This window comes from Zosterops lateralis, assembly GCF_965231275.1.
Source record: "Zosterops lateralis genome assembly, chromosome: 2".
Lineage (NCBI taxonomy): Eukaryota > Metazoa > Chordata > Aves > Passeriformes > Zosteropidae > Zosterops > Zosterops lateralis.
Genome location: NC_139763.1, coordinates 66745926 through 66770716, shown reverse-complemented (window position 1 = coordinate 66770716; position 24791 = coordinate 66745926). Strand labels below are relative to the sequence as shown.

The following is a 24791-nucleotide window of genomic DNA, read 5'->3' as shown; positions in this document are numbered from 1 at the left end:
CTGCTTCTTTTCACTGGCTAGCCAATTTTTCTCCAGAGCATCAACAGAAAACCGAGTTTTGGAGCTGCCCAAGAACAGATGCACCTCGGGACATTTCCTTTTGCTCTCTCTGAGGAAGATGACAATGCTGGGAATGTCTAAAAGGAACACCTAAGCTCCTTTCTACATTAAAAGGGAAGAAGGTTTAAAGCCTCCTTCCTAAATGGCAAGGAGGAATCTAGGATAAGGAACAGAGATAGATCCTGGACAGTAGAAGTGATTTCCTCTGTTCTTAGCTGCTTAAAAAAAAAGGAATGAGCAAAATCAAAAGGTGCCCATCCTGGACCAAAGGTGCAACTGGAGAAGAGGGGCAATAAACATGCTAAAAAACATTACCAGTACCTGATCACTTATGACAGAGGGAGCTGAGGAATATGCATTTTTCCAAACTCATGTCTCTAAAGTCTGCTAAATAGTAAATGGCACAGCTGGACTTTCTGTTTATTATTATTGTTATTATTATTATTATTATTGGATTTCATTGCTGCAAGAGACTGTAAAGTTTTTCCTATCTCACAGTGACACTGCTGATGTCAAATGGTGACAGAATAGGGTTCTTTGCATTAACAAATTTCCCATAAAACTTGCTATTACTGCTCAAACTTAACAATTTATCCTTCTGTGCCCTGCTAATGCTGCAGGCAGCTGAAGATGCATTGAAATGAAGTAACACTGTTAGTTTATTCACTGTAACTTTCCAGTGAATGTTATTTCCTTTTGCATGTGTGATACAGCTGAAGATTTTAGGAGTCCTCCTCTAATTATGCAGTAAAATGTGTAGTACCAGATATTATGTGAGAAGAATAGAAATATTCTGAAAAACATTTTTTTCCACTAATACTTCTACTGTGTTCTATGTAGGAATTATATTGGAGTTGTTATCACTCTTTCTGACCCTTAAATAAACCAAATTTTCAGTGGACTGTTATGCCTAGAAAGAAACAATACTTGACTCTTTCAGCAAAAGGAAAGACCATCAAAATGTAGTAAAAGTTTCTTTCACCTGTCTTCTTAGGAAAGGTTTCCAAGTGAACAGCATTTTGCAAGGATGGGATTAGGGCATGGTCAATAGGTTTTCCTGCTTACAGAAGGAACAGAGACAAGGTTCTGCACATAGATTCACTCTTCACTTGTTTGTGGCTTACACTACCTCACCATCCTCTGCAGGCAAGGCAAAAGCTCAGCAAATGAAGAAGCCTCTATTTAAGGTGAGAAACCATCCACGGGGATGTATGGAGTTACTGGCAGGGAAGCCCCCTCAGTCAGACAGAGAATGCAGTCAGATCCCGAGGACTGGCTCAGGACAGGGGATCTCATTGCGTGAGGTGGGAGTCATCTCACTCTCCTTTGAGTGTGGGGCTTCCTGTTCCCAAGAGGGATGATAAAGTAATTATTTGCTTTTCCAATGCTTCTTTAATTTCCCTTTTCTGAATCACAGTTCAAGTCCCTTTTAGGTGTGCCCTTGATATCAGCACAGCAGTTTAAATACAGACAGTCCTACCTTTAAAACAAACTACATCAGTACTGTAGTATGGATAGAATTCAGTTTACATGCTGGACACATATGCAAGTATGTCTGTACTTTGCAAAAAAAGCACTGGAAGTTAATTAGTTTGTTTAACTCATGGACATATATTTCAATTATTATTTTTTTCTTAGGAGCTTGTTGCTTTTCAGTGCAGCAGTACCATACCCTACTGTGTTAACAGTATCAGACTACTCAGATTGTCCAGAATGCTCTGAGATAAGGCTCCTGTGCTGAACATGTCCTCAGGACTCCCTCCTCCTGCCAAATCCCAGGAGAGATGGGGTGCCTCAGCTCTTCGGAGGATTTGTTGTCCCATCATGCTTTGCAGTAGGGAGACAGACTGGAATTGCAGTTTAGTCTTTCAGACTAAAAGTCATCTTTCAGATAAAAGTCATCTCTATGCATATGTCCTGTGCACCACCTTAGGTCCTCTTCTGGGCTTGAAATCAGGATGTAAGATGAATATAAATGGCACAGACATCTGACTTTGGTTGCCTGCAGAGGGGTGAATTTCACCTACTAGGAACAGCTACATCTAGGTTTCTGAACCCACATGAAAGTGCTGGGAATTTGCACCGTTTACTGGCTTGGCTGGGGAATGAAGATGCTCACAGGAAATGTTTGACACTTTTGCAGGAATTTGGCTTATTTTGTACTAGAGAACAGATATGCTATACCTGAATTTCTAAACTTACTGTACTGGCATCAGAGTAACTAGAAACCACAAAATGAAAAAAAAAAAAAAAAAAAAAAAAAAGAAGAGAGTAGACTATGTTTAGATATATTTACATCTACATACATCTACATATAGAAGCTTCTGTTCATGGGAATTCTATAAGCCACTGCCTGCAATAGCATCTATCCTAAGGGAATTCTAGAGATGATTCTTAAGAGACTGAGGAGATGGGGTTGTGAGGTGAGCCCATTTGTGTCAGCACCTTATCCAGCCATTGCAATGGTCCATGCAGGTGGATCTCAATCCAGCAGGGCGTGCTTGTAACATCTTGGCGATGATACTCTGCTCCCCAGCCCTATAAAAGGACCAAAAAGTGAGGTGGTTTTATAAAAAAAAAGCACCCAAAACATTAAATCACAATTCCAGTGCTGATAGTCTAACACAACTACAGATAGTCCACCACCCAAGTTCCCAAGATTTAATTATTCTAGGGATAATTTTCTCTAGAAGCTTTGCTCCTTTTTAATGTCATTGTTATCATAATTACCAGGGTCTCGATGCTATTAAATTAAAAATCTCAGTCACACTTCCAGGTGCTGAGAACAACTGGCATGGAAAGGCCTGTTTCCAAGCTTGTCTGCCTGCAAATAGCCTGTGGGGAATGGTCCTGTTGTTTGCACCCCAGGGACATACACAGGAAAGTCTGGCAGCCTGCTGTCTGGCATCAACAAAAAGCAGGCCAGCCTCTTTCATTAACAGGAAGTGGCAATGGTCCTGGGCAGTGCTTCATGTATTGGTACAGATTCATCCTGTGAGTCTGTTAGAATTTCTAAGTATTTATTGGAAATTCCAGCAGTTCCTATGTACCATACTTAGCCTATGTATAGGCTTTTCTCCTAGAGAGTGTTTGGGCACTGGAAGAGGCATCCCAGGGAAGTGGTCACAGCACCAAGCCTGACAGAGTTCAAGAAGTGTTCAGACAATGCCCATGGGTGTGACTCTTAGTGCTGTGCAGGGCCAGGAGCTGGACTTGATGATCCTGATGAATCCCTTCTAACTCAACATATGCTATGATTCAAGCAGGCACAGGGTCTAAGCAGTGCTAAGCAGGCAGCCTGACATCACAGCAACACAAGGCATGCCAGTCACAGCCCAAAGTCTTGCAGCTCACCAGCTGTCTCACTGGCAGAACTGAACTCAGATTTCCACGGGGCAATGTGCAAAACATGGTCCCACTACAGGATGAGGATCTTCATTTGTGGGATGCTGATCAGACCCTAAATCATATCTGTCATTATGACAGGCAGGCAGATCAGTATTCTTGTCATGAAAAAAAGGACATGGAAGTATATTAAGACTGATGGCTGCCAAAGTCACCAAAATTTTAGAGTGCTGAGCAGCTCAGAAAGCTGAAGCTGCCAGAGCAGCCACTTCTTTAGATGACAGCTGGAAAATTAGTATCAACATTAAAATGAGATGTCACCATAAGGGGTCTGGATAAAATGCATGCTAATTAATGAAGAAAAAGGGAAAGAACACAGAAGAGTAAGATACAGACCCACCAAAGCCCAGAGTACTTTCAATTAGGCAGCATTTTTCTGCACTGCAGAGCATTTATCAGAATAGAAAGAGCTTGCATTCACAGACCCTCAGACTGATGTTCTGTAAATGTTCACATAAAATGCCAGCACAGTCAGACTTTTGAGATGGTGAGGTCACAAGCACTGAACTGCAGTGAAGATACACAGCCAGGAGAGCAAGTGCCAGAGGAGCTGGCACACCTTGCTGGCAGGCAGGACAGAAAATCCAGAGGAACAGCAACTCAAGCACGATGTGCCAAATTTGGGGGAGCCTGGCAAGCGGCTGGCCATCTCCCTCTGCTGGCAACTCCCAAACACTCCCAGTGATTCTGTCTGGCTGGAGCACCCCCAGGAGAAATGCCAGGAGGGCAAGGACCCCGGTGCTCCCTGTTTATCACCCTTGCATTGCAGGTAGCCTCCTTCACCCCAGGACTGAGAGGAGCCCAGAGCAGGAGTACTCTTAATGAGGGGATAAAGTGAGTACAACTTTCCAAGCTTCAGTGGTGTTTTCCACAGATGGTGGGAAGAGGATACCAGTACCCCCATGGGTCCTGCTGCTCCTGCCAACACTTCCTATCTCCTGTGGGAAACAGCTCTCTCCAGCCTGGGCTCCATGCTCCAGAGTGCTGAATTTCAAGTCTTGGTGTTCCCCTTAACCCCAAGACCCAGGGAAATGTGGGAGGGATTGTGCTGGGTTCAGACCTTGGCTTGAAACTCTTCATCTCTTCCCTTTGTAGTTCAGCTGCCTCACCTGTGGAGAGGAGGCAAGAGCCATCCTGCTTTGGTTATCAGCAGTGTTCGGTGGATGGAAGCTGTTCTCACTGAGAATACACCCACATCTGAGCTCCTCTCAGCTGCTCTGTGGGCACACAAAGGGCATCAGAGGGGACAAGACTTCACCTTCCTCTGTCCCATGCCTTGCATCCAGAAGATGGCATAGTCTTGGCAAGTTTCTCATTCTTGGTCCCTACCCATCCCTGCCTCCCAGCTGGTAGCTCAAGCATTGGTGAAGTCAGAGGCAGAGTCTCCAGACCTTTGGGCTGTACATGACCAGCAGTATCTGGACATGAGTCAGTGGAGAAGCCACAGCACTGCCCTGCACACGAGAACTCTCTTGGACTGTGGCTCTGACAGAAAACAGGCCCCTCTGGGAACTGCATCCCCAATACCCAGGGTCACTCCTGGCACCAGACTGAACACAGGAGGGCTCACTCCTTGGGAGGAAAATATTTTGGGAAGTCCAAATACAAGAAAGCATATTTGCAGGCCAGGAAGAAAGAGCTTAGATGAGATTTGCATAGTAATTTTCCAGACACCATGGGAAAGAGTTCAAAATAACTTCTTGCACTGGTCTTCTGGTGCCTAAGGCACAATAATACTGCTAGTATTTCAACAAAGCAAGGTGATAATATGGCAGCAGCATTATGAAGTGCATCAACACGACCATTTCTGCTGCCATGCTGGGCATGGAGGCAGATAACACATCAAAGAGTTTGCCCCTGAATGGCTGAGATAATGAAAATATTGTGTAACTGGCTACACTGCCTTTGCAAACAACATGCCCATTCATGTCTTCCATTAAAGAAAATGCTGTTTGTTGGGTTTCTTGCATTCTTTTTTTTTTGCCCTAATGCTTGTATGTGAACAAGATACCAGTTCCCTCCCAAGAACAAAGCAACAGCATGGTCATGGGCATGGAGATTTGGCTTGAACTCTTGAGAGAGGTTACAGGGCACTCTTTATAATCTTGAAGACTTAAGAAGATGGGTCCTCAAGGATGGCTAGAAAAAGTTAGACCAGAAAGATATATAAGATTCAGCTTATTGGCTCTGCAGAACTTGAGGAAACTGGACTCCAGCCTCAAGCACTTTTTGGTATCTTAGATGTGAATTTAATCATATCAATTCAGTCATTTGTATATAAACAAATCTGCAAGACAAAGGAACACGCTCAAACAATTTTTATGGTATCTAGCAGGACCACAGGCTTCTAATGGTGCAACTGCTCTAGTTTGCAGGCTGAATACTCCCAGCAGCACTATAGCAAGTGGTCCAGCATCATCTGGAAACTGTCTAGAAACACTTGCCATTCTTTAGGGGTTAGATGCTACAACAGGCATGTAAATAAATCCCAAGTGCTAAAAGGAGTTGGGAGATCTTGTTCTGGTGAGAAGGCCATTCAGAAAGTCCCACAAAGATTGATAGATTTCCCACAGAGCAGACTGTGAAATTCAGATATGAAGGACATCAGAACAGTAATGGCTTTGGTGGCCTCCTGTCTCTTCCAAATAACAGGGCAAAGGTCAAATGTTCTTTTGAGTTTTCCGTTCTGCTTGCAAGAAACCCTTCTGGTTGTGGCTGGCCAGAGTGAATGTTATCAGAAAGTAAGACATTATTTGTCAGGGATCAGGCAGATGGCAAACAACAAGAATTCTCTGCAAGCTCATTGAGGGATGAAATAGGACCCAGTGTTTCTTGACTGAGACAATATATACAAGTCTATGGTACCGGTGAGACTGTAAATTAGCCTAAATACATAGGGACATTATTTTCAGATCAATGACTTTATCAAGCTTTACTGCAAACCAGTAACAATAGGAGAGATCACAACTGCCTAAGATATGTGCTACAACATTTGTGTGTTGCTAAGCCCTTCTGAGTTGAGCTTTTTGAACAATCAGTGGAGGAATATCACCATGCATTCTCTATTTTCCACAAAGAGCCTATAGAATACCTACATTTTGTAATCTAAGAGATTTTCAGGTTGACCACAAAAGCTATTGATTTTGAGCACCTGTAAGTTTAAGGCAACACTGGAAAACAGGAAGTATGAATTGCTATTTGGAATGGATTTGATGGAATCTAGTTTTGCACTAAAGCTAGCAAGGATGCAAGAGAAAGCAAAGAATCCTTACTTTAACAAAACTCATTCGAATAGTACACATCTTGGTCAGCTCATACACCACTTCGAAGCCGTGATTGACTGACTGGGCAAGCAGCTGAGCAAAGAGCTGGTTGTTGAAGATCTTGAGGCTGCAGCCACTGGGGATCTTGCAGACCGTGGCTGGGTGGAAACCATGCTGGTAGTTACAGTTGCGGCTTTGCACAAAAATACTGCTGTCACTGACACATTCCGCGTAAACCTCCCCACCGACGTAGTAAAGATGAACACCTTGAAAAACCAAATATAACATGTATTATTTATCCATTGTTCACAACACACTTTATGCCAGTAATTAATTTTTTACTGGTTTGGGCATACAAGCCCAGGATCCTTCCAGGATCTTTGGTTCTTGGTGCAGGTTGCTTTACTTTTACCCAACAGCTTAATACTTAATGACAAAATACACATATGTAAACATCAAACACATGCCAACCATATCCTAAACATCAATCAAAACCATCCAAGAACTGAAAAATCACTATTGCATTACACAGCTAAATGTATTTTCACTGTTAAGCAAGTGCATACTGGCCAAGACCAACTTCACTGCACACTGTTGTTTTACTACAGGATCCTACTGTCATACATTTAAAACACAGCATGGTGTGTACTGAAAATAGCTTTTCTGTATTTTGTTTTATCTGCCACTTCAGAACCATGTATTTGCATTTACGTGATGTGATTTACTCCTCAGATCCTGTTCCAAGTGACCTTTAGCAAGAAAATGACTGATTTTCTTCTGAACTTTTCAGTACTCAAGTGACTTACCAATACTAACTCAAATTTTGATTGTGACTTGAGGAAATTAAGGTGGAAGCACTTCTATCCCTTCAAAGACCACCAAGGATATTTGCTTGCACGAAAACATTCCTGAATTGGTGGGAGAATTTATCTTAGCCTAATTCAGCAAGCTTGAAGTTGGGAATCATCTGTAAGATGATAACTGTGTAGATGCCTTCTGTAGCTGATAGATGGAGAGAGGAACTGTGACCAGACGATTCACTCCATTTGCTACAGAGTGCAGGCTCAGAGCCAACTTAAAGCCATGGAAGTCCTGTGCAGGTGCTGAAAAGGCTCTCCCATTCCCTGCCCCAGCTGGCACACCTGCTTTCATGCTGGCAGCAACAGCTGAGGATTGGGCTGCTGTCCAGGCTGAGGAAGTGAACCAGCTAATAAATTTAAAAACAAACAAGCCGAAATTTATTTTCAGTGAGATCTTGTGAGATCTTCATCAGTGCAAATGTGGCAATAGGGACCCTGACTGCTTGAACGGGAGCATGAAGCCACAACCTGAAGGGGGCCAAGTCATCCTGTGAAAATTCCCAGACAGTCACCCTCCCCATGGCTAGATTAGGGGAAATTAACCCTTCCCATGGCCAAGAGAGGTGGAAGAACTCAGTTCTTTGTTCTTGTAAAAACTATCACTAAATTAAAAAATCCTCCCGTCTAATTCTAGGTATACCCTTCAAACACACACAAATGCTCACAGAACCTCGGTAGACTGCCTGCAAAGCTACTGGTAACTGTGCTTTAATAATGCAGCTGTAATTAGCTTTATTCCTGGCGTCTTTCACACAAACAAAGACTTGTTATATATTCCCAGTGTGTTCATCATTCTGCAGCCATAATAACAAGGGGTAGCAGCGCATCCTTAGGACAAAAACAACGTCTAAACAGAAGTGGGAATGGCACAGGGGAAAGCAGGTTGAGTGGGAAAAGAAACTGAGAAAAATACACTCTCCCATAGTCTTCCAGAGTGACTCAGATGGGAACCTTAAAGTCTGTCTTCTTGACTTCTGAGCACCCACAGGATCTGAAATAGCTGCAAGTGGCAGGGGTGTGGCTCGGAGCACACTCTGGTACTGCACTGGGAGCAGCAGCCACAGGAAAGCATCAGCTCCAACTGCATCAGCCACTCTGGGGAGCTGCACACTGTGACTGCTGCCACTTGACCTTCCTTCCCATGGAAATGGATAAAAGGGAAGGACAGAAAGGATCTTGATGGAGTCCTTATAGTTTTCTGAAATAATGAGAGAACAGACGGTAGGGAGAGAAGAATAAGGACATAAACGTGCACCATATTTCAAATCTTCAGGTGTAGCTACAGATTTAGGGTCACCACAGTGGGTGCTAAGGTGAAAAATTTTAAAGGCTGGGTTTTCAAAGAATATTAAGTAACTCATTTTCTGAAAAAAATGAATGCTTTCAAAGGCATTGCCCAAATATTGTGCTCAATAATAATAACAAAAACATCAATGTCACTTCTGAAAGCAGAGATTACAAATCTTTTTTTTTCTTGTGAAATTTTTAAATCAATAAATACAACACTAATTAATGTGTATTCCTATTATTCTAGTATTCATTCACCAGAGGAAAGCATCCTAAAGGAAACCAAGCAGCTAAATACTTATTTGTAGAAGATCAAATCAAAGGTCCATATGTTTTGGTGGTAATCATTCCTCCCTGCAAAAACTGAAAATTCAGCAGTCTCCAAGCACCCACATCTTTTTGACACTGATCAAAAGTTTCTTTTTTGTCCTTGAAGTCTGACTGCTGAAACAGGTCCAATTGCTGGTAGATGTTGCATTGTGTTCTGGATTGTTTTTAGCTTTGATGTGGTATTTCCAGGAAATGGTTTAACACTGATACACTAGATGACAATTCAATCACATATCCTTATCCTACTGAGCTAATCTTGTTTACTCACTCTTTTTTTCCTCCCGTGTTAACATGAGACAATTGTATCCATTTCAGCAGCTTTCATCTGTCCACCATGCCTTTGAACTATACCCTTCTGGAGCTGCTCTTCTGCAGGCCTGCACTGGTGCCACTTGTATTCCACTTTTATATGTTTTTTAGGATTTGCATAAACAGGGAAGAGCAGTAAAATTAAGGATCTCTGATATATTAAGCTCCTCTGAGCAACCTGCTCCCTTCCCTTGGGCACATTCCTAGTGTAGGACTTTAAAGGACTTTTAATCAATTAAGACAGATCTTCACATTTAAATGGATGAAGACCATTAACATTTCCCTAACTTTATTTCTGTTCTGTCTCTTTGTCTTTTGGGGCAGAAAGTCACAGGCTGTAACATCACCAAATGACAGCTGGGATCTTTTGTCATTTTTCTTTTAGGGCCCAGCTCAGTTTTGATCTATATCTGACAGCTTACACTGATAGGATGTAAATCTTTGCTTTAGTTTCTAAGTAAGTTAGAACTAGATGTACAACACATTTGCATTCTGCACTGTGAACCACTATGGCACACACTTGTAGCATCTGCAACATAAGCGTTCTCTATTCCAGGGAAAACTGGAATAGAAAAGGCACAACATCGCCTGCTCCAGCCTTCAGTTCACTGCTCTTTGCAAAAACTGTATCACATTTGTCTCAGAGCTTCCTCCTATTCAGTCATTCAACACTAGACCATCAAGAGCCAATTAAAATATTGCTCTAGGCCTGGGAAATGAGGTGAGGTTGACAAGATAATAGGAGTGGAACAATTAGAGTTAATTAGCCCAGTGGGAAATGCATTCCCAGGCAGCTACTGGTGAGAGGTTGGGTTGGCAAGATAATGAGTTTAGACTGGATATACCAGAACAGGCAAAGCTTCATCTGCATAGAGAAGTGGCTGGCACAGGGCTTCTGACTCACCACCACAAACAACAGTAAGTTCTGGGAGAATATTAAACCCTACACAGCCCTGGGGAGCTGGGACAGAGTGTGTGGCCATGCGTGTCCAGGTGTGGTCTCCTCATATTTGGCACCAGTAGCATGTCACACTGCATGCTGAGGGCATCTGCGCACCAGAGGTGCAGCATACAGAGCTGCACCACCAACCACTGCTGGGAGAATAATCGCCTTAGTTTTACTAGTGAAAAGCTGACAAAGCTGGGAATCGGAATGGTGGGGGGAAGCTACAAACATAATTCTACCAGAGTTCTTCAGCTAAGTAACTCAACTGCTAAGTGTTTCATCCATCTCCCTTTGTTATTTGGTGGGAGGAGAAGCAGCCCTCAGGCACCAGCAATTATCCTTTTAGTGGCATTTTAATGGCAATATTCCCAGTTGCCAGAAGCTCTAATAAATAAAATGAAAATACATACTGCTAAATTAGAACATACAACTATAAACAACATTTTTCTCTTTGCTGGCCAAGTAAATAGCCTTTGTAAGGAGTTACTCTGTTATCCAGTCAGAAAAGAATCCTCTGCTTTTCTTCTATTTCAGAAGTAATGTCAGAGGTTTGATTTTAAGGCAAGCACATCTGATGAATCGGCTAGGTTTGTTAATGCAATGCATGGATCTTCTGAGCTCTGAATATTATTCCTGAGGAGAGAGGATTTCCTCTTACCTTTTCCTATGTGTCTCCTGGTGTTTTCTATAGTAGAATTGCGATTTACATTTGAGAGCAGACCCAGGCAGAACCTGTTTTTGTTATTTGAAGGATCTGTAAATCCATCTATAAGGATACTTCGAGAGGAGGCCTGGAAAGTCTCCCCTACCCGGTTGTTGAGTTCATAGTAGGCAACTGAGCACCAGTGTTGGGGTTCCTCATAACAAACAGGCCGAAAGTCTGTAGGAAATAAAGTTAAGCAGCTGCTCAGGTTTCAGCAATATTTTTTAAACAATCTTTCTCTGTTTTCTTTCATTCTCTCCCACTCTCAGCCCACCATCTCTTCATCTAAACAGTCATACTTGTGTCATGCTTTATTCCAACAGCAGCTTCCACTGCTTCTTGATTTTATGACTGAAGTCCCAAACATGCAAAAGGTTAGTGCACCAGCTTAACTCTAAGCCTCTGAGGAGCCCAACTTCTTCTTAAAAGTGGAAACTCCACTGCATTAAATCAACTGCCCTGACATTCCTCACTGAACTGAGACCCAAACTATACACTGAAAATAGTAAGGGTTACATCTGCTCTGCACACCAGCAGGAGATAGGGATGACAGATGGGCTTAAAGCAAGCCAAAACTGAGCCAAGTTTTTGGTATTAGGCCTTCAGCCTAATAGTAAACTTTGTAGTTCAGAAGTAATAAATCACTTCAATTTTTGCACACTTTCAGGCTTTCCTCTTCCATATGAGACTATAAGCAGAAATGACAGCAAGGTCATTTCTTTTGGATCTATCCCTGCCCAGGTTTTCTAAGTCAGAGACAGAGAAAGACTCAAAAATGTAACAGAATCACTGAGCCTCATTTGTCCTACAGGAATTAGTAGGAAACTTTATCCTGCCTGCTCACCACAGACATGTGAGCCCGCCTGCCCCCAGAGCACCTCTCTGCATAACCTCTAATAAACTTCCAACTAATATTCACTAGGATTAGTGATCAGGGATGGTAGGCTGTGATAAAGAGATTAAACTAGCTTGACAATTTATTTAAAAGTATTGGTGTCTGATAACTTGTTATTATCCAGCCATTCTGTGTCCCCATCCATAATTAGCACTATCCCTCCACTTTCCTTCTGCTCCAGTCCCATGCTACATACACATTCCTTGCTGTTTCAGAAGGCTGGCAATATTTTTTTTAATGTGCATGTGTGTGCAGTGTTCAGTCCTCATTCTAGAAATGACATTTCTTTCGGAACACAATATGATGGACTAAAAGAACAACGGTGACTTTTCCTTCGCAGTAGCAGGAAGCCAAAGCATAAAGCCAGCAAAGGAACTCAATTTCCCCTTCCTACTCTGTAGCAATGGGCTCTGAATGGTGGGGGCATCAATACTAGCCAGTACTAGCCCAAAAGTAGCAGAGGCTGTGCTGGAGAGGTCATCAAGTTGCTTTGAGGGGCACAAGCAGGACCCTGGACCCTTCTTAAACCATTAACACCTCTCCCACTAAAGAATTCTTCTAAGATGACAAAGACTTTGGTCTTCTGTCAAAATATCTTTGCACTCCACTAGAACATGTCCTTTATTTTTCTAGCTAGCCAGTAATGTAACATTAACACAAAGATGGCAGTAAAAAACTCCCTACCATAAGGCTTTAAAGTACCTGAAACCTAGAGCTGAAGGTGATAAAGAAATGAGTTCTGATATTGATAATGCTTTTGTGTGTTATATTGCCCCACCATCCTTGATTTGATATGTTTATCTTTACAATGTAGATAACAAGGTTTGTTTTCATTAACAGCTTTTTAAGTGTAATAGTCCATGGATGCAAATAAGGCTTAAACTCTGTAACTTTGCACATAATTCATGGAAATATTACATCAACCTATCCTGCTAGATAATGGATGGGCCTAGCACAAAACCTTACTGCAAAATTGCCTGAAACTTATTATTACATATCACTAAATCTCCATGTACAAATAACTTTTTTTCTTTCTTAAGGGATTTTATTTAAAGAATAGTACAAATGGTTATTTACTTTCAGCTTCTCCATCGGCAGATTTACCTCCACTGGGCAAAGACAGCACTAGTTGACTTTCAGCTATTGCATCCATTGACCGTCCATTGTGGATTCCTGGAGGTTCTCTTGCATGGTAGGGTGGAGGTGGAGTTTCCACTACAGAAAGAAGGAAAAAAGAAAGGAGAAAGAAAGGAAGACACCTTAGTCAGCATGTTGATAATTTCCTTCTGTTTTTTTCCTGGTGAATATTTTATTTACTTCAGCATCGTTTAGCTTGAGAAGACTGGAGAAAGCACAAATCTGAATCTAAGCTCCTGTCAGTCTCTAGATTAAGCCATTGCATGTTCAGCAAAGATGGGAAGGAAAAGCTGTCATGTTGGACATACAGAGCTTGAAAGAGAGAGGGATGGTCACAACAGTGCCTCTGGCCTAGACCTATGTAAAATCAAGTTCTCTGTTAACACCAGTTGTTACCCTAAAAAAGTAATGCAATTTCATCTGTTATTTCCAGAATTCTCTCTTTAATTATAACTTGAGGAGGAAGATTTAAGAGCAGAAGCTCACTTTATTTGATCCTTTGGGAGAAAGCTCTCTTTCTTCATAATCTGTAGAAAAAGCCTGTGGAAACCTATAAAAATCAGACTTGGCAAAACTCCCTCCAGACTTGTTCTTTTTTCCTCTGTCCTACAAGGGAAGTCTATCCCTCTCCTGGTTTGTTCACTCTCCCATCAAAGACCAATAGATGTCATAAAAACATTGGGGGGAAAATTATCAAGTCACAACTGCTCAGCTCCTGATTTGTTTCATTTACAACAACATGAGCTAGAAAACAGAAGGTGACTCTGTAGTAGGGATTATCCAGAAAGGCTGGAGGCTTTAGAAGGCCAAATTAAAAACGACTTAATGTTCATATTATAAAATGTCAACATTCAGTGCATAAGCACTAAAAGTGTGTAGTTTTGTCTCATTTGAACAGAAACTCAATGGGCTTATATGCAAATTACAGCCATATACAAGCTTGCAGAGCCAAGGGCCTCTTTAAGAAGGGCTTAAGTTTGTTCCAGAATGAAATTCCCTCTTGTGTTCGGGGTCTCTTGGCTGGCCCTCAAAATGGAAGAACTTGACCCAGAGTGGGTAACTGTGAACTGTCTCATGAGACAGCCACTGAATCTTCCAAGTAAGCCATGTTATTCTATTCTATTTAAGCACTGCTCAGGACCTAGGAATTTCATACACTACATGACATTTCTAACACTTAGATGACATAACCCTCCAACAAAAAATAGTAAAACAAAATCAAGAAATAGTGGAAGAGAAAATAAGTTACAGAAAGGAATACAATCACAGAATCACGTGGTTATATGAGTATTTTTAATGTCTGCTCTTAAACTAGTCACATTAGGTCTCCTTATACCCACTAAATAAAAATAGAAACCTGTAGACACAGTGTATTGGCTGTATACAAGAAGATGCAATGAATCTTATTCTAGGAGTGTCTGTTTTCCTCTACTGATTACAGAGAGAGTAGAGACAATTCCATGACATGCAGAAACCTGAATTGTTGACATCTATATTTGGTCACAGCAATCCCTCTCAAGGTTCTCAATGTGACTCCAGTTTGCTTTAGATAGTCTTCCATCACTGATTGTTACACAGGCAAATTATGCTTATCAGTATGCGTGTGCTGTGATATACTGAAGCTCAGGTTGAGCCACTTCCATTATTAAGTAGCTTTGCAAGGTCCCAAGTTCAGTTAAATGCACGAGTCAGAGGCATTACACAGCTGGAATGGGCCTGATTTACCTGTCAGGACCAGCTCCACTAAATCCAGATTAGTTATACAGAGGTGAAAGAAAAATATTGGAGAAGACAAACAAGTCTTACTACTTGATGAAATGTTTCAGTGTTGCTAAATATGATTTAATCAGAAATACATATCTAGAGAAGAAATGAATGAAGGTACATTCAGTGAATGAAGAGGGAAGGAAAAACATCACACTGTTGAAAGTATTCAGCTTAAAAGGAAGTTCAAATGCTACACCTTGTAAAATAAACATCTTTCTTGCACTTAAAATTAAACAGGCATATCATTAAGGACCTGAATTTAAATGCTTCATAGTTGAGACACTAAAATCTCAGATTACATGATTCTGACCTGAATTCATCATTATGAAAAAGTTGACATAACTGAAACTATTTGAAAGTTAAAGTGCTGAAGTGAATCTGAACCATATTTTGATATTAAAACTAACTCTTAGCTGTGTTGCATTAACAGCAAAAGCACAGTTAAATTTTCAGGTAATTAGAGCTGTACTAAGTCAGGAGTTCACAACACAATCAATCTGAGTGACATAAACCTGCTAATCTCAGAACTGTGGAACAGGTTCCAAAGTCATAGGAACTTGCCTGGTGACTTCTCCAAGTGTTGGGCCAGATTGTTAAACACCTTAACTTTCTGAAATTTATACAGTCAGTGGGATTGCCATAAACTTAAAAAATCTTCTGCACACCAATTTCCCCATTTTATCCTGTCTCTTGATGGAGTTCCTAAAGATTCTTACCCTGACCATCCTAGGTCCCTAACTTAGGTCTTGCAAGTCCTCTTTTCCATGAATTGTGCCAGAAGTTTGGATGGGCAGCTTTGGATAGAAGGTGGCCTGGCACACCTGCTTCTCTCCTCAGTTTTCCCCCCATAGTAATCATGGCATCTCACCCAGGCACTTCTAGGAGCAGGATGACTACAGTTCTCAATCTCTTGAGCATCTGTCAGAAGGACTGAGACACAATATACAAGAGACAGTCACAATAAATCACATTCCAAGTCCATTCCATCCAACAGTTTGATCTGCAGCTACAATCTGGGGGGAGCACAAAATTGTTACCTGACCCCAGGCCCTGGCAAGACCCTGAAATGCCTCAGTCAGGGTATCCCAAAGCTCATTCTTACCTGTGAGCTGATAGGGACTTCCTGGTCCAGAAGAGCTTTCTGGTGAGTTAGGGTAGCTGATGCTGTTAGGTGACTGGGAGAACATGTGGCTGGGGGATGATGGAAAAGGTGTGCATGGAGGATGCTGGAAAGAATCTGGATAAGTGGCATTGTGTGGCATCAGTGGCTCACTGTGCAGAGAAGTGTTTCGGAACTTGGCAAGGAGGCTGAGGTGAGGGTTAAACTCGCTGTGTCTTGGAACAAGTACAGGAGGTAGGACTGAAAACAAAAACAACAGAAAAAATTGGTTAAAGCTGTATTCTTGAAAGTATACCTTGTTGTAAGTTGAAAAGAGGCATATTCCATGCTGCTCAAATATTGCTGTCTGCATACAAGTCATTGAAGAGTAACAAACCTGTCCAAACCCAAGAATCAAAAGCTGAATTCTTGGACATTTTTCTCCAGATCTGCAGTCAGTTACAGCAGTTCCACATGCAAAATAAGGAATCTTGACTTGAGCATTCACAGGTATGGCATGAAGAAATTCAGGTGGTACATCTATCCCTTTCAAAATTACCTATTCCTTCTTCAAAAACTGAACACATCAGAAGTTTTCTAACTATTATCACCAGAATGTGCCAAATTCACAGTCAAGTTTAATAACAATTAGTAGTGCTCTGCAATACACTGCATATTTTACTACCAGCATGTTACAAATGGACAAAAGGAAGTACAGATCTGAAGCCAGACACCAGATCTAAAATGTTGGCAGGTTCTTGAAAATGCTGCCAGACAGACAGTGGGATCTTTAAAAGGAAATGTAAATGGCAATTCAAACATTGCAGCAATATCAATTTAGCTCTTACAATATAGTTAGAAAAGATCTAGCATAAGAAGGCATATGTCAATGGTTGGTATTTAGGACATGAAAAATGCAGGTCAGAAAACTGAATTCCAAATTAACCCATTTAAAAATGAGTCTAGTAGAAGCTACTGCTTACCCACAAGCTCTCTTCACTTTCATCTCACACTGTCAGCACTCTTAACAGCATTGCCCCTTTGAGAAACCCAAAGGTGATCCAAATTACTTTGGATTCAGACATATGAGAAGCAAGAGTAGAATTAAGACTTGAAACACTTTAAAAATCCTGACTAGTGAAATACCTATGAAGATGCAGTCCCTAGGCTGGAACACAAGGAGGCTTGCTGAATAATTTTGAATATGAGAGTTCAACCTGAGGCTTTAACTGTGTCTTCCATAGTCCTTGGTGGGGAGAGCTTCCCCTACAATGGGTGATTCCTGTACCCTAAGATTTCTCTATTAGTTACTAGCTCACGTAGTGCCTAATTTTCTTCACTAAGGTTTTCAACACAGGTAGGGGGAATGAATTCCCAGTTGTTATCATGCAGATCTAAAAGCCACCAAAGAAGATAAGGAGGCAATTTGAATTATTGTGAGAAGGATGAATTGTCCCAGTATAAGGGACATTTCAGCAGGCTTGTATTGACTTACCTAGTATCCAGAGTTCCTCTGGCCTAAAACACAACAGCATTATCATCTTCCAGTCTATCCTTTCTAGTCTATGGAAACAAATAGCAATATGCACTCTTGGTTTTAAATGTTGATGGGACTATACAGTTTGAATGTGTTTTAACATATCACTTGGGCCAAAAAGCTCCATCTAGGTGAGGCAAATTCTTTTTAGGTTGGTTAGCTAGCAACTTTTAATTACAGCAAACTCTCATTTATCCAGCTTAATGAAAGAGTGGAATAATTGCTTTTGAATAAAGCAAATAATGTATAGATAATGCAAAACATGTGCATGAGAAGAAGATGCAGGAACTCTGCTTGGAATGCACATCAGTCAGTCAGAGAGCAGGGGCATTTACAGTGCCTGGTACCAACAATGGGTTTACAGCTTCTTGCTTGATGTAGCACCATGCTGCAGTAGAGGAGGGGTTAAAACAATGTGTTTCCCCACCCACTGGAATATACCACTGGGAATTTGCTAGTTACCCATGACCTGAAGAACTGAGCCCTAAAACTATGCAAAAGATTGGACTGGTGGCAGGGAGTTCACTGCAGAAGTTATCTTCTTATCTGCCTCGAAACACAGGCACCAGGATACCTGTTATGACACTCCACATACATGCTTCTCTGGCCCAAAGCATTGCTAACTAGCCTCTGACCAGAACAATGACTGGTGCTCTGGAGATTACTTTCTTTCCTTTTGCCTCTCATGTGTCCCTATTTGTGGCATGAAGAGTCTGCTGCCACTTTCTTAAGTCGTTTGATAGAGAAAGGTACTTCTGCTTCTTTACCGTTCTTTTAGCTTTAAATATCCATGCAGGACTTATACAGGCAATACAAGTATTCACATCTGACAAGCACTGCCCAGTCCCCTATGGATCTCTTCACAGCCAGTGGAGAGGAATAAACTCTTTTACTGCTATATACTGGGACAAGACCAGTACCATCACTGCAGAAGTGGTTTTGGAGAGCTGTATTCCTCCCATCCCATGCTCCTGTGAACAGCTCCGGGCTGTGAGCTGTTGCTGCTTCTGGAGTTTTCCTCAGCTGCTTCTGGAGTTTTCCTCAGCAGCTCCATGAAACTGGTATGATGCGTGTCAGGTCTGCTACTGATCAGCCAGCTCTGACCAGCAGCCTTTGAAAATGAGGAGCTGGTGATCCCCTTGCACCCAGCAGAGGTGCTGAGCAAGGGACAGCTGTGTGCAGCAATGCTGTGCAGTGTTGAGAGGCTGACACCTCACTGTGGGTACCACAGCTAAGAGAGCTGCTTCCTTCAGCCCTGTGAGAACTCAACTCCTCTAAATGCAAGCTGAGAATCGGGATGTGTGAACAGCACTTGCCAGGGAAAGCCTTTGATTTGCCTTGAGTGAGTCAGCAGGAAGAATTTTCAAGCCTTGAACTCCTTCCCAGCTCTGACCATGACACTCTTAATTTCTGCTCTGCTGAACAGTTTTTGCCACCTCACTCACTCTTTCCATTGACTGTTCTGTGACTGCCTAGAGGACTAAAGCCTCTGTGGTGGGGAGGCATTCAGAGATTTTCTTATTTGTGGCTAAGAGTAGCCCTCAGGGCCTCATTCTCCTTGTTGTTTTGGTAAGATGTCACTCTCCAGGGCTCAACCACTCTGAAGGAAGTGTGACCAGAGGCATAAAACTGAGTAATAGAGTGTGTTGGGACCTGTCTGTCCTCATAAATTACCAGCATTTTCTCCACTCACTGGGGTCCTTTTCTTCTACCTGCTATTGCCCACCAAGAGCCAGAGGTAGATCCTTCCTTGTGTGCATGCTGAAGTGCTGATGATCTTTGTTCAACTGAAGACAAATATGGCCATGTCCTAGGTCCTGCCACTGCCTTTCATGCCTTTCTCCCATTCCCTTTAGCTTCAACAGCTGCGAACCTGGCTGTGCCCAGAGCCTGTGACTTCAGATGCTAGCAAGCAAAGTTATCCTTTTCATTTCAGGTACAATATCCACACTGTGATTTCTCACATATTAATCCATCTCTGCACAGTTTACTACTTTCAGAGACCACTCTCCAGTGAGATCCATCTATTCCCTGTGCCCATGATTACTCCCAAACACATGGCCAACAGTGAGGCCATCAGGTGGTCTTCCACCAGGGAGGCTATCACATCTTAATCCCAGTCAGGCTTCATGAAAGCAGTCAGTTAGTTTAAGGCAAAAATTCTCCTATCTACAGCAATGGTGCCCCCTCAGATTTGCAATACTTACATATGAATGATCTCATATAAAAACAATAGGGTACATGTTTAGGCAGCTTCTGTTGACAACAAACCAGACTTCTGAGAAGCTCTTCAAAAGCAACAATGAAGGGGAAAGCAGAGCATAACCAACATACCTACTTCCTTCAGATTAGGTAGCCTAGTTCCTCTGCAGTGGGATGTTGCACACATAGAAGAAATATTTTCTGCTTTTTTTTCTAAGTGCCATGTGCTATTCAGCAGACCTGAGAAGAAATCTGCCAGGAATACCTGTAGTAGCAATAAAAGCCATGTGTAATCTGTGCAGTACCAGTGGCAGAGTCTAAAATGGGACTGGGCAACCTGAAGACACAGCAGAGGTAATGAAATCTCTGAATCTCTGACAATATTTCAAAGCTGTACTCTAGTAACAGAGGTCTAGGGATTTGCCAGGCTGTCAAAGAAAGGGTGAGACCGTCCCATCTTTGACACAGCTCATTCATTCTGGATTAAAGTTAATGGATCTGGTCATAGAGTGGTTGACTCAGCAAGAAAGACTGCAGTGATGGAAAATGATCCCTGAAAGGATGGACATTTGTATGAAAATAATACTGGTATGTGAATTATAAAAAATACAGTGGTGACTTACTCAGTGGGTGGATTATTTAGCTCCAGAGGATGAGATTCAGAGAATCTCATATAAGCCTAAGATCACCAACAGCAAAATGCAGATTTCCTGCTGTTAAAAGGTCTGTTGTTTAAACAGACCAGTACCTAAACCAACCACTCCCAGCATTTTTGTAGTGATCTCACTGCTACCACTTTCTCGTGAAGCTCATTTGTTCTCTTGCCTTGCCAACACCTCCTTGCAGAACTGCTTTCTAGCTGGAGCTGCACTGCACCTTGTGCAGTGGTGCAGTTCTTTCTCCTGCTGCTGCTGCCCCAGAGCACCTGAGTGGGCTGCACTCTTTGCTATACTATACAAATATATACTATAGCTGTGAGCTTCAGCTTCTGAGCTGTCCCTGTAAGCAGAGTTGTAGGGGTGAATACAACAGCCTGACAACAATTCCTGGGTCCTGTGGAGAACTCGAACAGCACAGCTTGTATCCTCACAGCTGCACTCACTTTCAGCTCCAAAACGAGGTGGCCAAGTCCAAAGTGCTCAAAGTGCCTCCTGTAGACTACCTCTGCACTCTGAGAGCTGGAGTCCACATGAGTCCACATGACTCGAAGTTGTTCCTGGGATCATGTTACAAATTCTGCAGTACCCAGACCTGCACCTTGTCCCCTTCTACTTTACTAGCAGAGATACTGCCAGTCTGCTACACAGACAAACAATAGAGACATGTTCACAGCTGAAAGCTTCTGAGTTTCAGGATCAGAGCAACAAGCTTTGGCAGCCATTTAGCAACTGCTGGACTATTCCATTAGCAGTGTTTGTTAGCTGGCACTGAACAGATGAGAAATCAGCACCGTTCAGTGCTGTCAGATACTGCACTGAGGAGACTTCATTAACTGCACTGAAGTTACACCAGAAGAAATGAGAAGACACTAAAGACTGCAGCCTGCAAATAAAGAAGTGCAATAAACAAAAAAAAATGGGATATTTTATGAGCATCTTTTCTTAAATTATTGAAGAGTTTACTTTAGCAAGGCGTGAGATCAGCTCTTTCCACTAAAAACTGTTGACAACAGGCACCACTCAGTGTAGCTGTAAAATATAAAAGTTTTGACAATGTTTACAGCACATCAGATACAACTTCACAGTGACAGCTCTGCTGCACTGGAAGGATTACCAGAAGAGGAAGCAGCCCCTGATGTTTAACAAATGTTAACAAATGTCTTTCCCTTATTTCATCTGTGTGAAAAGAAACATCCCACAGTTCACGTATCTGATCCTAATGTCACCTCAGAGTAAAGTTCATGCCAGACAAGGAGTAATCTCACAATAAAAAGTATACACTTACCAAATGTATCCATTAGTAAATTAAATTACCATGATTTTTGGCAGCAAGGGAGAGCTAGGTTAGGCATTAGAAATCATTTTGAACTGTAAGGATAGCAAAGCAATAGATTCACTTGCCTGGGGAGGTTGTAGAGCCTTTATCATATGGGATTTTTAGAGCTCATTAGGAAAAGATCTGTCAGGAATGTACCTGGTAATTTGGTTTGGTTTGGTTTGGGAGTCTGGGCAAAAGAAAACAGGATGACTGCTCGAAACCTTTGCCAGCCGTGATTACTAAGATCCCAATAAAAGTCAACACTGAACACTACAATTTTTTAACAGCTGTTTCATTGACATAAAACCCTATTAAATGACCTTTCAGTGAAGTCATAAGTTTTTAGTGCAGTCCAAAGAGGATTATCAGTGGAAAATTTCAAAGTTTTATGGGAACCTGATGGATTTATTTCACATAAACTCTCCATTTAGAAGTAAGTCCCACTTAAGGCAGGCCACCAGGTATTTTAGGGAGAATCAACTGACCTGGTTTCATATTCACTGCAAAAATACTCCATCTTACTACAATTCTTATCTTTAAAGAGAGAACTAGTGTTTCCTGGGGGTTAGTGAGTCAACTGTTGGTTTTCAATGAGACATAAATCTCACCACAGTGGTGAGGCCAGGCCGGTGCCCAGACTTCATGCAAACGGCCAGCAGTTCAGATGGGGAGGATTCAGCACCCAGTGCATGGAGAGGAGGCTGCTTTCAGCACCTTGGACAAGATCCGGGTGCCTTCAGGGGTCAGATGGGATGCAGACCCCAATGGGAGAAGGAGTCCTTACTCCCTCCCTAGTCCTGGCTGCCAGAGCTATGATAGCACCAGGCAGGGTGAGGCCCAAGAGCCTTCCATCAGATGGAGCCTGCCTTTTCACATTTCAGAACACAGCTGTAGGATGCACCAAGACTAGACCTGCCAGAGCAAGAGCTAACGCAGAGATGCGAATCATTTGCAGATGACATAATTACCTGGGGTTTCTACCCGCCGATAATGGTAGGGGTTGATGCACACTTCTTTCTGTTTTGAGCCAAAAGGGAACTCACAACATTCCAGTGGTTTCAGCTCATGGTGAGACTGTAAATCAGGCCAGCGCCACACTCTGCAATAGATGACATGGGGGAGCCCCTTGCGGTGAGACACCTGCAGCCGCCCGTCCAGGGAACGTGGGATCGTGACACATTTGCTGGGCTGACCCGGGCAGCTCAGAGCCCTCTCCAGCTCTTCCATGGCTCCTTTTTTCTTCTTTAACTTCTTCACCAAGGAATCAACAGCTTTTTCTGCCCACTTTTCTTCTTCATCTCCTTGTTTCCAGCCCAGCAGCCTTTTCACTGCGGGGCTGGTGAAGGAGAACAAGGAACTGATAGGGGTGCTGGAGTGCATAAGAAGCAGAGGTTACACACGAGTGTCAACGGAAACACAAGCTGCTCTCCTGCCTTGCAAGGCCTACACGGAGTTTCCACAGTATTGTGATGGACACTTCCTTCAAGGAAAGGTTCTTTCACACGTATGTTTTTGTAGTCTTGAGCACTGGTTACGAGTAGTCTGACAGGGTGGGTCTCAGAACTTCCCAAACATCAAGAAACTGCTGATGAAGCCTGGAACAGCAACACAATACATGGTTAGGCTTCACACACTATTTCCATTGTTCCTTCAATAAAATATTTTGAAAGAGAAATTATTCAAAATGTGTAGCTAATTTTCAGTGGTTTTCTGTTTGGTTTTTGATGTTTATTTTGGGCCCAAGTCTCTCCTCCCCACTCTCCACCCCACACATTTTAGAGTTGGACCACGGAAATTGTTAAGTATCCAGTCACTTCAACTTGTGTTCAGAGTTTAATTTGTAGAGGCAAATGGTTGCAGGACTAAGATTATTTTTAGTACAAAAGAAAATGTACCCGCTTTTTTATATGCTGGTAGCTGTAGGTTCAGCTCAATCATCTTCTATAAAAACAAATCTGTAATATCACATTTTATGGAAGCAATGAGTAGAATACTGTTCTGATTTCAACTCCCTCTCTGCCACTCCAATCTCACTGTACTGTCAAGAGTTGTAAAATATTAACTGCAAAATTAATTTAAACTACTCCTAGATCTCATTTAAGGCTTTTGAAAGATTTACTAGTATTCTCTAAACTTATTTATATTTTCCTACATGGAAGAGAAAAACCTTTTTTGCCTACACAGTCTTTTTCTCTCTCTTCAACAGTTCACAGCTTTCTGGATCCAAATCACAGACTTTTAGACACAGTTTGTGCTGGATGGATCCTGAGTTATTTTTGCTAGGGTTGCTACATCTCACAAAGTCCAACAGAAAGACTTTAGTTCTTGAGGGCTTTTCCTTTTTTTTTTTTTTTTTTTTTTTTTTCTTCATATAGCTGGAGCCAGTCTAATTTTAGCTAAAAATTACATATTTCCACTGCCTGAAACTCTGAGGAAAAATGTCCTTGTACATCAAGCTATTTACTGCTTTAAATATATTTCAGGGACCCTCTGTGCATAGCAAAGGTCTGAACTACACAGAGGGCACTTAAAACAGGAGACGGGGGCAGCTTCCAAACAGATGCCTCTAGAAAGGCAGCTCCATGACTGCCCTAGCCCACCCTTGTGGAGCTTTTTTCCCCCACCAACAAAGGCATGATCACAGCAGCACCACTCAGATGCAGCCACTGAGACAGACGTTGCTCAGCACAAGGAGCGGCAGAGCTGCACAAACCATATTTTTGTGCAATTTCCTTAAATGTACAGATCTTGTAAGAGTTCAAAGGGCACCTGGGGACATCGTGTGCAGGCACAGGTACAACAGAGTGAGACAGGAGGCCAATCCCAAAGACTGGTTCCTTGACATACTTGGATACCCTCAGCACCATGCAGCTCTGGGCCATGCTGCAGTGTGAGCACACATGACCTAGGGCAGCACAACCTCTTGGACAGGACATGTTTACTGAGGACCAAGGACTGCCTAGAGAAGTTTTTATCCCAGCTCTTCTGTTTTGTTCCCATACCCATCTCTATGC

At 42.2% G+C, this 24791-nt stretch overlaps 1 protein-coding gene across 3 annotated transcripts; it reads right to left on the bottom strand.

Annotated features, from left to right (window-relative positions):
• Nucleotides 1–935: 935 nt before the first annotated feature.
• On the bottom strand, nucleotides 936–23157 carry SMAD9 (SMAD family member 9; the record flags this gene model as incomplete). Of its 3 annotated transcripts, none has more annotated exons than XM_083881852.1 (6): nucleotides 936–2598; nucleotides 6738–6994; nucleotides 11119–11340; nucleotides 13136–13273; nucleotides 16065–16322; nucleotides 22746–23157. In XM_083881852.1, 6 exons carry the CDS (start codon nucleotides 23155–23157, stop codon nucleotides 2455–2457), a joined length of 1431 nt encoding a protein of 476 aa, XP_083737978.1. In that variant the 3' UTR covers nucleotides 936–2454. The 3 variants fall into 3 exon arrangements, with proteins under 3 accessions (XP_083737978.1, XP_083737979.1, XP_083737980.1); XM_083881853.1 differs by having other exon boundaries at nucleotides 13163–13273; XM_083881854.1 differs by lacking the exon at nucleotides 13136–13273.
• Nucleotides 23158–24791: the final 1634 nt, after the last annotated feature.